General features: G+C 34.6%; 2 protein-coding genes across 2 annotated transcripts; both read left to right on the top strand.

Annotated features, from left to right (window-relative positions):
• Positions 1-5,882: 5,882 nt before the first annotated feature.
• On the top strand, positions 5,883-7,502 carry LOC107465120 (galactinol synthase 2). Its single transcript, XM_016084109.3, has 4 exons — positions 5,883-6,300; positions 6,384-6,704; positions 6,800-6,934; positions 7,040-7,502. The coding sequence occupies exons 1-4, from the start codon at positions 5,971-5,973 to the stop codon at positions 7,238-7,240; spliced, it is 987 nt and encodes a 328-aa protein (XP_015939595.1). The 5' UTR covers positions 5,883-5,970; the 3' UTR covers positions 7,241-7,502.
• A 5,709-nt stretch (positions 7,503-13,211) lies between these two features.
• Positions 13,212-17,766, top strand: LOC107465119 (ABC transporter I family member 20). The gene is made up of 7 exons (XM_016084108.3): positions 13,212-13,663; positions 13,756-13,889; positions 14,866-14,985; positions 16,599-16,694; positions 16,797-16,949; positions 17,031-17,108; positions 17,304-17,766. Exons 1-7 carry the CDS (start codon positions 13,492-13,494, stop codon positions 17,541-17,543), a joined length of 993 nt encoding a protein of 330 aa, XP_015939594.1. The 5' UTR covers positions 13,212-13,491; the 3' UTR covers positions 17,544-17,766.
• The last annotated feature ends 506 nt before the right edge of the window (positions 17,767-18,272 follow it).

Here is an 18,272-nt window from a genome sequence, read left to right as displayed (position 1 = left end):
TTGGGCTGAGCTTGATCTATCCACGAGCTGAGGCTTTTCTTGGAGTTGAACTCCATGTTATAGCGTGTTTTGGGCGTTCAACTCCGGATCATGACGTTTTTCTGGCGTTTAACTCCAGACAGCAGCATGAACTTGGCGTTCAACGCCAAGTTACGTCATCATTCTTCGAATAAAGTATGGACTATTATATATTGCTGGAAAGCCCTGGATGTCTACTTTCCAACGCCGTTGAGAGCACGCCAATTGGAGTTCTGTAGCTCCAGAAAATCCATTTCGAGTGCAGGGAGGTCAGATTCCAACAGCATCAGCAGTCCTTTTGTCAGCCTTTTTCAGAGTTTTGCTCAAGTCCCTCAATTTCAGCCAGAAATTACCTGAAATCACAGAAAAACACACAAACTCATAGTAAAGTCCAGAAATGTGAATTTAACATAAAAACTAATGAAAACATCCCTAAAAGTAGCTCAAACTTACTAAAAACTATATAAAAACAATGCCAAAAAGCGTATAAATTATCCGCTCATCACCCTACTGGTACGGGAATGATTAAGGTTAACTCCAAGATATCGTCCTAAGTCCAAAGCAAAACGTATTGAAGAAACACTAGTAAAAATATCTCATCTACGAGCAGTCACATTTTTAGAACAAAAAGTTTTAGACTTTTCAAGATTTACTTTCATGCCAGATGCCTTGCAAAAAATGTTAAGAGAATGCATGACCATTTGGACCTGACTCTTTGTAGCCTGACAGAAAAGTAAGAGATCATCTTCAAACATCAAATTGAGATAATTACAGACCACCCCGAGTGACAGAAACTGGTTTTCACATACCCTCAACCACCTTATGAGATATATAGCAAGCCAGTCTTTCCATACAAAGCACAAATAAGTAAGGAGACATTGGATCACCCTGTCTAAGCCCCCTTCTAGGAGCAAAACTATCCAATCTATTCCCATTCTACATAATAGAAAGAGCTGATGCACAGACACAATTCATAATCAAATTAACAGGATGATAGAAAAATCAAAAGCAATGAGAGTACTCTCCAAAAACTTCCAAAAACCTTTCTTAGATTTTGTGTGCTTCATGAAATTCAGAATTTCTTAGGACACAATAATATTATCAGAAGCACCACAACCCATAATAAAATCTCCTTGTAAAGGACTAACAATATCTGGAAGAAAGGGCTGAAGTCGATTAGTCAATACTTTGGTGATAATTTTATAAACAACATTACACAAGCTAATAGGCCTGAAATCCTTCATAAAGGTAGGGTTATCAATTTTAGGAATAAGCACAATCAGAGTTTCCACGATGCTAGGATTTAAGTACTCTCCCAAAAAAATACTCCGGACAATATTCCAAATCTCAGTGCCTACTATCTCCCAATATTCTTTAAAATATTAAGCTTGAAAGCCATCTGAACCAGAAGCCTTAAAAGGGCTCATAATGAATACTCCTAACTTGACTTCCGCAAAAGAGATAAGGTCAATTAACTTAGTACAAGCCTTGGTGCTTAGAATGGGCATCGGAACATCCCCTAAACAATCAACCTCAATCTCTTCCGTTGTACCAAAGATATTCTTATAAAAAAAGAAGGCTTCTTCTTGGAGAATATCTGGATTAGTAGACCAAAACCCATCTCTAACATATAATCCATGTACTCTATTATGGTTTCTACCCACCAAAATTTGAAGATGAAAGAATTTAGTATTTTTATCCCCATACTTAACCCACTGCTCTCTAAATTTCTGGTACCAAAAAAGTTTCTCTTGCAATAAAAACCTATTATAATCTTTTCTCAGTTCAGCTTCTTTAATTCTTAGAGACAACACATTGGTAACCTCCAAACGCCGTTGAATCTTATCAATCTGATATTCCAGCTTACTTTTTCGCACAAAAACATTTCCAAAAGTCTTTGAATTAAAGTCCAAAGAAGCCTGTTGAACCATCTTAAGCATTTCAGTAACGCTTCCAAACCCTTGATTCCAAGCCTTACTAATAACATGTTTATAAGAAGGGTGTGTTGCCTACGCAGCTTGAAAACCTAAAAGGACGAGAACTTTTCACTCTCAAGCAACTATGACAAAAAACTAAAATAGGGTAATGATCAGAATGAAGCTTGCTAAGAATTTCAGAATAACACTGAGGAAATATTGTCATTTACGCCTCATTAACTAGTGCTCTATCCAATTTTTTAGCCAAGTCCCTGTTAGCCTGAACTGTTCTATACCAAGTATATCTCTTACCATTCACTTTAAGATCAAAGAGTTCACAGTCATCTAGAGTAGTAGCTAATATACTAGCTCTTTAAGAAGAAAAATAAGCATCCGTACTCTCGTCTGGTGCCACAATCTCATTAAAATCACCAACAGCCAGCCATGGTCCATTATGGCCTGAATTAATAGAACGCAAATGATCTCAAAGCATACTTATTTTTTTCGAATTGAGGACTCCCATACACTGCACTACAAAGTCAAACTAAGTTACCCACACTCATTTTTACTATGATACATTAGTCAGTAACAACACAAGAAGCAATAGCAATAGAAGAGAGAAACCAAATGCCACCCTTGTGTCCTACTGCTTCCTCAACACCAACACAATGAAAATCTAACTTATCCCAAAAAATTTTCAAATTATTAAACACAGTATGAGTCTCAAAGAGCAAGAGAAAAGATGGTTTATATATTCTCACCAAATTTTTTGTAATGCACACGGGCCATTTTGTTAGACGCACTGCTCACATTCCAGACTATGATATTGAAACTATCCATAAAAAACAGCAAAAAGAGAGCTCTAAAACCCGATACTCAACATGATGTCCCTATCTTCAACGATCCCGCCTTTAATGGACTCTCAAGTTTCAATGCAATTTTCTCTGTCGAAACTTGTGCCACACTCGCCGCCGATGCTCCATCCTTATCTGCCGGCGAATTCTTCAATGATTTTGGGTGAGGGCGCTTCCACACAGTGTCATTTGTTGTCTCACCTTGTTGGTGATGATGTACATTGTGACGGGTCCCCGAAGAAGCCACACTAACCGGCTTTCCAATATTAATACCCTTGCTTAATTTTACTTTGGATCCAATAGCATGTGTTGAACGTTGATGATTAGGCCTTATCCAAGTATTGTTAGTCTTGTTAGGAGTCTTCTTTACTTTTGGTTAGACCTGATGGGTGTTAGGAGAAGGCTTTTGACCCATTTTATATTTTTCTTTCCTAATTACTTGAGTTCAACCTTCTAAATTCTCATGTTGTGCATGATCTACGTGAACAGCATGCAAATCACTCTCCACCAAATCCGGGACAATTTTTTGAATTTGAGCTTTCTGGCTGCTTTACTTATTTGCTACATCGCCGACCATCTTGACATTAGTTCCTCCTCCCGCGTTGCTGTCAGTCTTGCACATTTTCATATCATGACCAAACTTGAGACAGGAATCAAATAAGGTGAAGACTTTCATATTCAACCTCATATTCAACACCTTCAACAAGAATCTTTTTAGTCACAGATAATCCTAAATCTATCTGAATACAGGCATGAGCATATCGTCCTCTTTCAACTAATTTTGTTGCCAAATCAACCTTGACGGGGATGCCAATTGCAACTGCAACGCGAAGCATTGCATCTTCTTGGTAGCACCAAATTGGTAATCCAAAAATTCTAATCCACACTAGAGTTGCTCCAAAAGAGTTTTCACTTGATCCGAACTCTTGATCTCAAGGCTTTACTGCCACATAATTTCCCTCAATCATCCATGGACCTCCTAAAAGAACATTTTCTCGCTCCTTGGCCACATCAAACTTCACAAGAAAATAGTCAAACTTCACGTCCAACAAATCACAACCTCCCTTAATCTGCCATACCTTTCAGAGTTTATGAGACAATGTAGTGTAACTATACTATTTACCTAGCACCTTAATCACTATAGCATCCTTATAAGGTTCTGCCAAATTATTCTTAGTTACACTCGATGACAAAAGATTTTTTTACTTCTCAAAAATTACTGCAATATTATCTTCGAATAAAATTTCAATAAGCGAAAAAGTTTTAGCAATTTTACATCCCACAATTTTATCCTAAATTTTTTTAAAAGCCTAAAAACCCTTCCTAAAATATTTATATAATAAAAAATTCATCAATATAATAATTTAAATTACATTAGAGTCATTGTACATATAAATTTTAAATTAATATAAAAACACTGAGAATAAACGATTGTATAATTTGAGAAATAGTGTGTTTTACTTATTTTTTAAAAAGGTTCGAATCGACTAACATATAAGCAATTATTGCATTATTGCATTATTTTTATGGACTTAATTAATTAATTTTTATAGAGTGATAATGTAAAGCATGCTTTACACTTTTACTAGTGTATTTAAGCATGTTCTATTATGTCAAAATAATTATTTTTAATTGTCCCAAAAACAATAATCAAAATAATGCAATTTGTTGATTCAATAAAATATTTTACCTTTTTAATATATGATCATGTATGTTAGGGAGATAACAAAAAAAATCAGAATCAACCTTATTTAATATTTATTAATTATTGTAATAATTAATAAATATTAAATAAAATAAGTTATGATTAATTTTTTTTGTTATTAAATATTTTCTGTTAATATATTAAATTAGATAATTTTATTTTTGTTTATGTAGCGTTATATTGTCTTTATAAATTTGCCTGATTTTTCAAGTTAGTTCAGATAGGCTAACATATTATACTACTATATATTACATTATTTTTAATTTTTTGTGGACTTAATTATTTTTCATCGAGCACCATAGTATACCGCATGTTTAAGTGGAAAATGTTAGAAAATTATTAAAATTTATTATTTTTAATTATTAATATTTAGAAATATAGATTAAAATATATTATTAAATTATTAGAATAAAAAAATTAAATTAATAACAAAAAATATAATAAAAAATACATTTTAATATTTTTTATATTTCTCTATTTTAATAATTTGCTCAATTATATATCTTCATATGATCATATGAACGAAAATAATTATTTTTAATTATGTCGTACATTTAAAATAATAAATATAATTTATTGATCCAATAAATTTTGTATCAAATTAGACATCCTTAACTTTTATTTATGAATCACGTTATATTGTCTTTATATAAAAAAAAAATAATAAATGACTAACCATTAAAAACACAAATCATTGTATTTTATTATTATTTTAGACAAGATTTTATTAGAGAATTTATTTAAAGTATAATCAGTTATAACCAACTAACTAAAAAATATACTAATTATATAGACAAAATAAAATAACTCCCTACTATTTGTATTTTATAAAATTTTAAAATTAAAAATAAAAAAGAATTAACTGAATTAACTTATACCATAGTTAGCTCCTTAGATTTTCATACAAACATCACCGAAGGCGAAAAAAGTCGAAAACTGAAACAGGCAATCAAACAAAAAAAGAGGCATTTCCTTCCTCTTGGCGGAGACATATATATATGCATGCTGAGATTTTTGCCCGTAAAACATGGAAATTCCCCTACAGGCGGCGTCGTAGTTAATTCCCAATTAATGTGGATTCTTTTATTTTATTATTTGATTGATTTTATTTTGACCATCATTATCAAGATTTTATTATTCCTACATTGAATGAGTACCCCGCGGATATCTAGAATTCTCATATGTTTATGCCCCAGCCAAAGGGATAAGATTAACTATTACATAATTACTAATTAATTATTTAATTCTCGAATTATCTCAATCAATTAACGGCTATCATACCTTGTGATCCCCAAATCTCCGTCTTTAACCGTTGGATTAATTTCCGGGCATATAATGACCATATTACCCTCAGAAGGATCTATATAACCCACCCACCCTTCTCATTTCCCTCGGCATCAAAACCAACAACAACAAATCAAATACTTCTTGTATAAAGAAAAGCCTTCATTTTCTTTCAAACCAAACACAAACAAACATGGCTCCTGCTATCACTACCCTCACTGCACCCAAAGCCACCGTGGTCAATGGCCGCACCGCTGGTAACCGTGCCTTTGTGACGTTCCTTGCCGGGAACGGTGACTATGTGAAAGGTGTTGTAGGGTTGGCAAAGGGTCTCAGAAAAACGAAAACAATGTACCCTCTTGTTGTTGCAGTGCTACCTGATGTTCCTGAAGAGCACAGAAAGATTCTGATATCTCAAGGGTGCATTGTTAGGGAGATTGAGCCTGTGTATCCACCTGAGAACCAGACACAGTTTGCTATGGCGTATTATGTCATCAACTACTCCAAGCTTCGTATTTGGGAGGTACATCTTCTCTTCTATTCTCTTATTCTTTTTGTTTTGCCTTTTATTATTATATCTGACTTTTATGGCATCAAATGTTGCAGTTTGTGGAGTATAGCAAGATGATATATCTAGACGGTGACATTCAAGTGTTTGAGAACATTGACCACCTCTTTGACTTGCCGGATAATTACTTCTATGCTGTGATGGACTGTTTTTGTGAACCAACTTGGGGCCACACCTCCCAGTACAAGATCGGTTATTGCCAGCAATGCCCTGATAAGGTTCAATGGCCTAAGGACTTTGGTCCGAAGCCCCCACTTTATTTCAATGCTGGCATGTTCGTTTATGAACCAAATCTTGTTACCTATCATGACCTTCTTAAAACACTTCAAGTCACAAAACCTACATCCTTTGCAGAGCAGGTACTTATTTGTACGATTAAATTTCCATTTATTTTCAATTTTTCTTACATGAAAAAAACGTTAGATTTATGTTTTTTGAATTGAATTATTTTCAGGACTTTTTGAACAATTACTTCAAGGATAAGTACAAGCCGATATCAAATGTTTACAACCTTGTGCTTGCCATGTTGTGGCGTCATCCTGAAAATGTTGAGCTTGACAAAGTTAAAGTAGTTCACTACTGTGCTGCTGTGAGTTTTCAATTCAAATTATATATACACAATAATCTATTTCTAGATAATTTGTACAATTATTTATTTGGTTGCTTATATTTACGGTATTAATTAATTTTTCAGGGGTCTAAACCATGGAGGTATACTGGGAAGGAAGATAACATGGATAGAGAAGACATCAAGATGCTGGTGAAGAAATGGTGGGATATATATGAAGATGAGACTCTGGATTTCAATCATCCCGTCAATTCAGAAAGGTTTAAGATGGCTATTTTGGAGTCTGGTGGTGAAATCAAGTTTGTTCCCGCACCATCCGCAGCATAGTTTATATCTTCTGATGATCAAGGAATCAAAATTAGTGTGTGATCCGTGTACATAAATATGTATAAGGAGTCATACATATATGGAGTCATATATATATATATATATAGTTATATACCACTAAGTCTTTCTTATAGGTTAAGACAATGAAGAGGACCACTTTTATTAGTCCTCTTTTTTTTAATTATTTTTTTGTTTTTTTTGGACGTTATGAAGCTTGAGATTATCCTAAATTTTATATAAATGGATATTCTTTATTGTGTTATTTCTTTTTTTCTTTTTACTGTTTTTTTATTCCTTTTGAATTGCGTATCTGGCAGACCCTGTATATATACTTTTCTCTGAAATTGTACTTTAATTAAACAAAAATCATGATAAAATGAATCTGTCTCGATGTCGGCTTTATAGTGGCTATATGACTTGTGTTTTTATTTTTTAAACTAGTTTTTGTTGTTATTAATTTGAAGCTGTTTCGCTCCTCATTGTCTCTCTTTGATTTATAGAACGCCTGTTCGTTGTTATAACTTTCTTTAAATTAAATATTAAATTTTCAGTTACACTAACCTAGTTATGCTAGGATTCGATCTTGGTGACTTAGTTTGAAGTAAACATCTTTATCACTACATCACATGCCTCAGTCAGAGTTACTGTTTTAGCTACTAAAAGAACTTCACTTTTATTACCCTCTTTTTATTATTTTGAAAGAAAAAGAAGCTCGACACAAATGTGACGCAATGATTAGATCCCAAACACAATGGAGAATAAAGATCAGAGATCAGATATAAACAAAACGGCTTTTATTTGCCATCTTTTTATTTTTTGAAAGAAAAAGAAGTTCAACACAAAGTTGGAGCAATGGATTAGATCTCAAACAGGCAAACACAACAAAGGGAACAAAGAAGATACACAAACAAAAAATCCAGACAATTTTTATTACCATCCTTTTATTTTTTAAAAGAAAAAGAAGCTCCTCACGAAGGTGGATGAAGGGATTAGCTGCTAAATTGAACAAAAAGAACAAAGCAAAGGGATAAAAAAAAAAATTGAAGTATTTTTTATTAAAATTTAATTAATATTTTACACTTTTAAGTATTAAATCCTAAATATTTTTTTTTGATACTTAAGAGGCTTACAGGCTATGGCTCAAAACAAAAACATTAAGACGATTTTTTTCGAGAACTTCATCCCTCTCTCATCCCACAAGCATATGTATCATCATGACTATAATTTTTTCAAATTGCCTAATTTCCTTTTTTATTTGTTGTCCATGCTTAGCCAAAATGTTTGCATCTCTGAAAATGTGTGGAACCATCATTTTATCCAGGAGTAAAGGATATTTTTGTTACTAACATTTGGGGATAAGTTTTAAAGTTATCTTAACGTTTGAATCGTCATATTTAAGTTTTTAATATTTTAAAATTAATTCAATATTGTCTTGCCGTTAGGAATGTAATATGTTAATGAAATTGATGGCGGGACAAAATTGAGACGATTTTAAAACATTAGAGACTTAAATAGGACGAACGTGTTAGGAACAAAAACAATACATAAAATTAAATTTTAATTTTATTCTTCAATAATATCAACTTTTTACAGTATATAATTATTCAATTATTTTTTAATCACATCTAAGTAAATTATACTTAATCACATTAATTTTATTCTAAAAAATTATTTTTTTATAATTTTACTCTTAAAAATATTTACTCATTATAAAATATTTATAGAATAACTAGTACATAAACTTAAAAAAAAAATGATACATATACAATAAAATAATGTAATTCTAATCATTTTAAATTATGCTTCATGATAAAACATAAACACGATTTCTAAACTAAACTCTAACAAGGCAAAAATAAAATTATTTTTAAGTGCAATCAATACTTTTAAATGATTTTCATTGTTTAATTTCTTTACTTCATTTTTAAGTCCTAAAACAAAAAATTATTATTACCCTGGCCAGAAAACAACTCATTTCATAGAAATGCTTGCAATGGAGTTAGAGAAGAGGGGTTTTGGTAAATTTCTATTGCTAAATGGGGTGTCATTAGGATTCTTTTATAATTGTTGTTGTGAATAAGAGAGATAAATAAAAAATTTTTGTCCATAAAGAATGGAACATGTAAAATTCGATTAATTGATGACTAATTAATTCATAAATTAGAATTTATTCTAGAAAGTTAAAAATTGATTTTTTTTATGGTTTAATATGATAGAAGATATTGAAACGAGAATTTTAATACCAATTTTATAAAAATAGACTCAAAATTGGATCGAACGGACTAAATCGGACCAACCGCATCCATATTGGGCTCTTGACTTAACCAAACTAAACCTAAAACCTGAAAAACAGCACTCTCTTTCCTCCCTTAAACCCCAAACACGCTGAACTTGTGAGGAAATGGGGGAAGAGCATTCTTCCAAAGTTCCAACACTCATTTGATCTTCAAACCACTATAACTTTTGATCTGGAGTTCCGATTGTCACACCGTTTGCGGCCACGCGTTCACCGCGACGAGCTCTACAAAATCTACTACTTTGTTCTTGAGGTAAGCCACATTTTTTCCTCTAAAGTTTCAGACTTTATTTCGAATTTTTTGAGAAAAAATGTTAAGATTTTGGACTCTTTGATGTTATAAGATCCAACTAGCTTGAAGGAGAGGCTTAATCTTGTCTCCTTGATCTTTGGGTGTGGTAAGATTCTCAACCCTAGTAGAATTTGTGGGTTGCGATGTTTGGGTATTGAGTTGTTGTGTTTGAATGTGATATTGTGGTTTAGGAAATGTATATATGTGTCTTGGAGCTTGATTGAGGTTTTAGAAAGTTTGGAAAAGGATTTTGGTGTGCTAAAAATATGTTCTTGGAGGTGTTGAAGCTTTGAGAGCTTGTGAAAAAGTGATTTGGAGGTGTTCCGAGTTAAGTAGAAAAGCGGCTAAGGTATGGTCTCGGTTTTCTGTATCTAAAATGTAATGTGGTGTGAAAACTTAGACTAGAGACCCTAAGGTAGGATTTGAATGGTTGATGTTGTTGAATGATAGAGAAAATCATGTAAATGGTGAGGATGATATTAATTGTATATATTGATGGTTGATTGGTGATGGTATCGTTGGAGATTGGAATGAGGAATATATATATATATATAAAATGTGATTTTGTGTTTGAAATTGAGTTAATTGATTGAGATTAGTTAAAGTGGTGGATTGGTGGCTTGTGTTTTGATAGAAAGGTTAATGTATGAGTTGAGGAGGCTTGAGGTTGATTTTTGGCATGTTTTGGTTGATTTTGAAAAGGGTTGAAATTAGTTTGTTTTTAAAATGGCACTTTGTGATTTTGTATGAAAATGTAGTTTTTGGGCATACTTTGACGGAGCATAACTTGGTCTCGGATTCTCGATTTATGTCAAACTTGTTTAGAAATAAAATTGGATTCGAGATGTTTATGCCATTTGAAAAACGGGTGAAAAATGATTTGAAACGGAGAAGTTATGCCCGTCGGAAGATTGGGGTTTGAAACTGTGAATTATGCAGCATTTTAACTTAGTAAAATTTTTGGCAGAACGCACTTCCACGCGTATGCGTGGTCAACGCGCACGTGTCGTTTTCAAATGTTTACTACCCACGCATGCACCTGGCCGACGCGTACGCGTCGATGAGCTAATTCATTTGCCCAGCCAATTTTTTCAAGAGTTGTGCGGGAATTATGTTGGTTTTGTGCGTGGGGGCATAAAACGCACCCACGCGTACGCGTGACTAACGCGCAGGCGTCACTTGGTTTTTCTCCCATCCACGCGTGCGCGTGGGTGACACATACGTGTCACTATGACTTTTGGCTATCCACGTGTGCGCGTGGACGACGCGCACGCGTGACCCTGTTTTCACCCCAAAGTTGATTTTTGAGTTTTTAAAGTCAAATTTCAGATTTCTAAGCCTCTGACCTCACCCATCATGTCTTAAAATTTTATGATATGCCTAGCAATGGGAAGGGCTAGCAAATGTGGTAACTTGTGGATGATAAAAAGGGAGAATTAATGATCAATGATGATCAACGATGATTGTTTGAGATACGGAAGATGGTGGTGGAAGTGCTTTATATGCCATGAGTCGAAGGGCTGTAATTGTTAATGAAATAGCTGGTTATGGATTATATTATGAGTCTGATGGCTGATATATTACCGAATTATGGCTGAACTATTATTGAATTATGCCTGAGTATGATTGCATATATGCGTAATGAATGAAATGTGAATGTTGCACTTTCACTATTTGAGATACGAGTTTCGCTGGGAGAAAGCAGTGGCTAGCTAACATGTGCTCAGGTGGAGACTCGATACTCTGCTGACCCTATGTCGTAAGTGTGGCCGGACACTGTGAAAGTTCCGGATGAGCTCGCTCCCGTGAATATACACCATTGAGGGTGTTGGATATGAATTATGACTTATGTTGTGAATAACTTGAGTTGGAGATGCACGACAGAGAGACAGTCCAATAGTTACCTACCAGGACTTGTCAGATTGGCTTTATAACCGACATATGAGACTCATCAGCCATTAGGACAGGCATACATCATATACATATTATGTAAATTGTTTGAAATTGCCTGATTGACTGCATATTACTTGCTATTTGTCTAAATGCTGTATTTGTTTCTTATTTGTATACCTAGCCTCCTTGTCTGATATAATTGTGTTTGCCATGTTATATTACTGTTGGTGGTTGGGAGGTCTGTAGAAATTGGAAAGGAGAATGTTAGTTTGACTGAAGATCTTTAGTCAGTTGCCATTTATGGTTTAGTCTATTTATAAGCTTTGATTTATCTGTTGGAAGTTCTAGGATTGCCTTCGGCTTTTTCAAGACATTGCATGTTAGATATGTGGTACTGTTACCATATTGAGAACCTCCGGTTCTCACCCATGCGAATTTTGTGGTTTTCAGATGCAGGACGTGAGCCTTCTCGCTGAGGCATGCTGGAGACTTTTGGATTAGCGAAGATCTTTGGTTCTCGAGACTTTATTTTGGTTTTATGTTTTTACTTAGATACTTGTCATCTCCACTAAATAATTATATACTGTTTTGACTCCTTTTAGAGGTTGTTATAGAGAATAGATTTTGATAGTTTATCCTTGAGGTTTTTCTTAGGTTTCTTACTTTATATATATATGTACATACTTTTATGCTTGAACTGATTATCTTCGCAAATCGGGTCTTGAGTTTTGATATCCGTACTTTTGGCACTCTTTGTATGTATTCTTGCGTTAGCTTATCTGTTATCTGTTACGTTATATTATCGATGGAGTGTTGCGCTTTTTGAGTTATGATTTTGTTTTACCCCCTTTTTCTTCAAAGGCTCATCGTTATAAACATTTCTCACACTACTATAATTACTAAATTTTATTTTTAAATGTCGTAATATCTTATCATCTTTATTTTATGACTTAAGCATAAGACTTTGTATGATAGAATGTCATAGAACACAGCCTTTTGGCATCAACAAAACTCTAACTCTAGAGTTTGCTTACTATGTACTTGTAGGAAGTGTGTGTCTCAAAATTTGCTCATTGACATGTAGAAAAGTAATGTAAGATTGTTTCCGCTTCTTATCGTCGGAAAATTTAACAATGTCTAACGAAAATAATAGATAGCGGTTTTCTTTTTTTTTTGGAAGAGAGAGAGAGCGACAGGGGGGAGGGGGGTTTGGGTTTGGTTTCGTTTGTTTTAAGGGTTTAGGAAACTCGTTAGGAGGTTTCAATGAGATCAAAGATCCATGACCAAAACGAAGAGATATCAAAGATTGTTAGTTCATTTTAGTCCTTGCATCTTCTTATTAGACGCAGATCCCCGTCCAACACTGCCTGTCGCAATTGGGCTCTTGCTGTAGTAACCCAAAAACTACTAAGTCTAAAACTCCAAAACCCACATGGAGCAAAAACATAAGTTAAAAAGCCTCGATCAATGTGTTCTGACAAAAACATTTTCTGTTCATGTCCAAAAAATCAACGTATGCTGTTCACTTGCTCTGGCTCTATTCCCAACTAAGCAACTACCATCCTTCATGGTAGGTGGTGGAAAGTTTGAATTCGAGTGTCCCAGACATAGCCACGCTTCCCCCCTTCCTTCGAAATGCTTTCTCACCGACATTTGCTGAATCTCACAGCGTGTCTGTTACAAATTTCAGTAGCACACACACATGCCGAGTTAGCTATAAAATTAGTTGTGAACTTTGAAGCTATTTGTTTGTGTTGCTGAACGGTGAAGATGGGCGTTGTTTGCGGGAATTCAGAACCGACGATTGAGATTAAAGATCTGAAATTCACGTACCCCGGCATCGACGGTCACCCTCCGCCGGGCTCCGCTCCTCTCATTCAGGACTTCTCTCTCTCACTCTCTTCCGGCGATCGATGCCTCCTTGTTGGATCCAATGGCGCTGGTTAACTCTCTTCCCCACGCCCACACTCTCTCCGTTTCTTTCTGTATGTCTTATTTTGAGTCTGAAGAGGCGTTTTACGTTTTGATTGATAGGGAAGACGACGATTCTCAAGATATTGGGAGGGAAGCACATGGTCGAACCGGGGATGGTTCGTGTGCTTGGAAGATCGGCTTTTCATGACACCAATTTGACGTCCTCCGGTGATCTCTGTTATCTTGGTGGCGAGGTTCGTCTCCTCTTTTTCCATTTATTTCTTTTTTTTTTCTTTTTTCAACTAACAAGATTAGCTTTAGAATAAGCATCGTCAAAGTTATTTGCATCCAATTCATATAGTTTGGGTTATATTCTTTTGGGTAAATAGTTTTTGTCTCTAAAGTTTGGCATGAATTTTAAAAATATCTTTAAACTTTATTTTGTTTCAATTTTGTTTTACTAAGTTTTCATTTTGCATCAAATATACCCCTTGCAGCTAATGTTTCAAAAAATTTAGGACCACTTCAACAACAATTTCATAAGAACAACTTTCAACACAATCAAATTGAATATAATTGTTATGCATTGATGTTAGATTGATCTTAAACTTTTTGAAAATTTAGCTGTTAGAGATATATTTGATGCAAATCGAAAACTTTTAAGACAAAATTGAAACAAAATAAAATTTATGGATATTTTTGAAATTTTTACCAAATTTTAGGGACAAAAAATTATACTTTACCCTATTCTTTTCTATGGTGTATTGCTTATCCTACGAGAAGGGGAGCATTAGAGTCTCCATGTCACCTTAAAATCATGGGTTCAAACCGTCAAACTGTGAAAACAGTTACTATGTAATTGACAGGTTAAGTTGCATACATCACACCTTCTAGGTGCGGCCTGTTTTCGGACTCTGCGCTAACGCAGGATGCTTGTGCATTGAACTGCCTTTTTTATTGCTTATCCTATGAGAACCACAAACTTGCTTCATACTTCATACTTAAATGATGTTTCTTGTTCATAAAACAATTACATATTTTGGGTTCTCTCATTGTTTTCACCAACATGCATCGCAACAATAGTCAAGAAGTGATGAAGATGCTGCTTACACGATCAGGAATTTTGTATTGCAGTTATTAATTCTCTTTTATATTTTTTTTTAATCTTGTATCATGTTAGATTTTAGTAATTATTCTAATACTTCTTGTTCATTGGGGGTATGGGTGCAGTGGAGGCGAGATGTTGCTTTCGCGGGCTATGAGGTTGCAATACAAATGGATGTTTCTGCTGAAAAGATGATATTTGGTGTGGCTGGGATTGATCCTGAAAGAAGAGCAGAGCTAATCAAGGTTGGATGAATCTGTTTTATGTCACTTAAGCCTAACCAAACACTTTCACATGCTCTTAGTTTATGTCTGAACATGCTTTTCATGAATATTTTTGTTGATGGTAGAAGGTAGATGAGTTTATTGATAATAAGGTACTTGTGTCTTTAACATACAGAATGAGTTATACTTCACCAAGTTTAAAGTGAAACAGAACAGTACCATAAATTATTTATTCCTTTAGCATTTTCTAAATTATCTAGTTAATGTGCATGGATACGGGCATATGGCTTTATAAGGGATAGTGTCAATCGTTGTTTGGTTATAGATCTTTCTTTGTGTTCGCTGCTATATATGGGTTGCAAGTGAGGTATTTTTGTAGGTTTTGGGGAAGGAGTTTGCAATGTTTAAATTTAAAGATATGTATAATGGAGTAATGACAAGTGTGAACAGACTAGCTGTAATTATTTCCTGATAATTGTACAACAACCCAAGGTAGATTTCAAGATCATATGTCTTTTATGTTGACCTTGGATGGGATGTACTTATTGTATATCTATAAGAATGCGTATCTCACTGCATGCTGTTTTCATATGACGCTGTTCTAGTTGGTATGCTGAGAGATAAAATAAATAATAATGAAGGCGATAAAAGACATGCTTTAGAGCTCAAGGATTATGTTTAAACAGAAGAATACAGAGTACGTGAATGTAAGTTCCTCAAAACGCTTGATAATGACTAGAGGTGGAGCTTGGAGTTCACCTCTCATGAAGGAACAATAGAAACCGATATAAGCCATATGACTTTATCTGAGTAAATGAAAGGGGAGAGCTTGGATGTTCTTTGTGATAAACAAGTACTGCTCAAGCTTTAGGAAAATTTTACCCACCATTACAAGATATCGAATATTCTCTGAGACTATATGTTTGACGATAAAAACAGCAAGAGGATAAGCAAAATCTAAATTTTGCAGGATGTTATAGTTGATGAGTGGACATACTAGACAAGATGTAATTAGAATGAATAAGTTATAGAAAAAGTTGAGGCAGCATCTTGTTAGGGACTGGGTGAATCGTGAATTCGGCCTTGGTTGCATCAGTTAGATGAGGATTGAGGAAAAAAATGGACACACCTTAGTAAGTGACTACCAACTTCGTAGTGTGGGCATGTGAGGATTTGGTGAGATATTCTCTATTGGGAAAACAAAATCTCGCGAGAAGTGAGAAAATGAGAGGGAGGCAGAATTTTTGAGTGGACTTGGGAGGGTTAGGGGTTCCTCCATTGCCCTTAAGAATTTTCCCTTCCTATGCTACCATGCATCTCATAATTTCCAGATGATTCCTTACTAGATTTGGCCATAGACTAGCAATGCACAAGTGTTTTGTTTTGTTTTGTAGAGAACGTCCAAGAAAAACTATAACCAAAACATTAAAAGGTACTTAGCATCCTGTAAGATAGCATAAGACAGAGCTCATCAATTCTGAATGCAACGAAGTTTAGATCATTTTATTTCTGTTAATATTCATGTCCTCTGGTTATGCATGGCTAGTTTCTGAGAAGGCTTCACGGACCATGCATATGTAAATTTTATCTGGGATGCCATGGCTTAGTTTCTGTCTTGCTTTCCAACTTGGCAGGTATTGGATATAGATCTCTCTTGGAGATTGCATAAAGTATCTGATGGTCAAAGAAGAAGAGTTCAAATTTGTATGGGTCTCCTCAAACCATTCAAGGTACGCTATGGAGTATGCAAAAGTAATCACATACATGTTCATAGCTCTCTATATTTGTGCTTCATTGCACTTTGTTCATAAGGTTGCTCCCTACTTGTGTAGGTTCTTCTACTCGATGAGATAACAGTCGACCTTGATGTTCTAGCAAGAGCTGACCTTTTGAAGTTCCTAAGAAAGGAATGTGAAGAGAGGGGTGCTACTATTATATATGCAACACATATATTTGACGGTCTTGAGGATTGGCCAACTAATATAGTATGTCTAAATCCCATTCTGAATTGTTCCATGTCAAATTTTAATCATAATCCTTTATTGTATTCTATGTTCTTTTATCAGGTTTATGTAGCGCATGGAAAGCTGCAATTAGCCATGCCTATTGATAAAGTCAAGGAAACTAGCAAACTGTCATTAATGGTTAGTTCTGTTCCTAATCTTGACATTGGAAGTTCCTTATAAACTATTTGTGTCTCTCAACCTTGTCAGCGATGGCCTTAAATGCTACATAACGGTTACAGAGTGAACAGTGTGGATGCAGGCTAAGCAGTGAAATCTTATATTTTTGAAAATTATATAAAAACAAAATTTGTATTGTTGGTTTTGAATATACAGAGAACAGTTGAATCTTGGCTGAGGAAAGAACGCGATGAAGATAGAAGGAAAAGAAAAGAGAGGAAGGCAGCTGGTCTTCCTGAATTTGAAAAGCAAGTTGATGGAAGCCGCGTAGCAGGGGATCCAGCTCGTGCTGCTGTTCGAGTAATCAACAATGGCTGGGCAGCAGGGCGATTGACGTCCACCGTTGCTGGTGAGGAGAACTTTATGCTCAGCTCAAACAGAGTATTGAGGCAGTAGATAACACTACAAATTCTACTAGCTTTTTGCTCTATATCTATGGGTTTTATTTAGATTTATTTTAATTTTTTTTTTCAATGCTGTCATGTATAATCCTTTGTAATAGAGATCACAGGTTGTCAGGTTATACAAGAAATAAATTTCCCATATTATGTTGTTTTCTTTTCCTCAGATTTTGCATTGAAGATCTTATGTTTTCAATGGAAATTTATGTTTTGGGACCTTTGTTTTCTCTTATAAGTTGGTTGGTTGGTTGGTTAGATATCTTTTTAGATAAATCTAATATACTTGACTCAAAATATGGGAGGTAAGTGGCCCAAAAAGAGAATAGACACCAATCTGAGGTAATCTCTCTAATCAACAGCAGTTATACTAATCATACTCCAAACTAAAGACAAGCCACTGATCTGAGAAACAACATGAAGGACAGCAGAAACGACTTGACAAATCAGCGAACCAAGCTTGCAAAGCAAACGGAAATTATATAGCGCCAGTGGCTTCCAGTGTAGTTGAAACAAGCCTCCATAGCCACCTTATAACACTTGGCACCGACGTGCGGCACCTTGAGAAACACCATAGTATTTTGGCTATTTTCAAACATTGTGTGCAAACCGAGATTTTTTTTAAATAAATAAATAACTTATTGTTGTAAAATAAATCGATAGAGATGAGAAGTAAATATAAAAATAAAATAAAGAGAATAGAGAATTTTATTAACACTCTTTAACA

This window comes from Arachis duranensis, chromosome 9, assembly GCF_000817695.3.
Source record: "Arachis duranensis cultivar V14167 chromosome 9, aradu.V14167.gnm2.J7QH, whole genome shotgun sequence".
Classification (NCBI taxonomy): domain Eukaryota; kingdom Viridiplantae; phylum Streptophyta; class Magnoliopsida; order Fabales; family Fabaceae; genus Arachis; species Arachis duranensis.
This window is presented reverse-complemented; position numbering and strand designations above follow the sequence as displayed.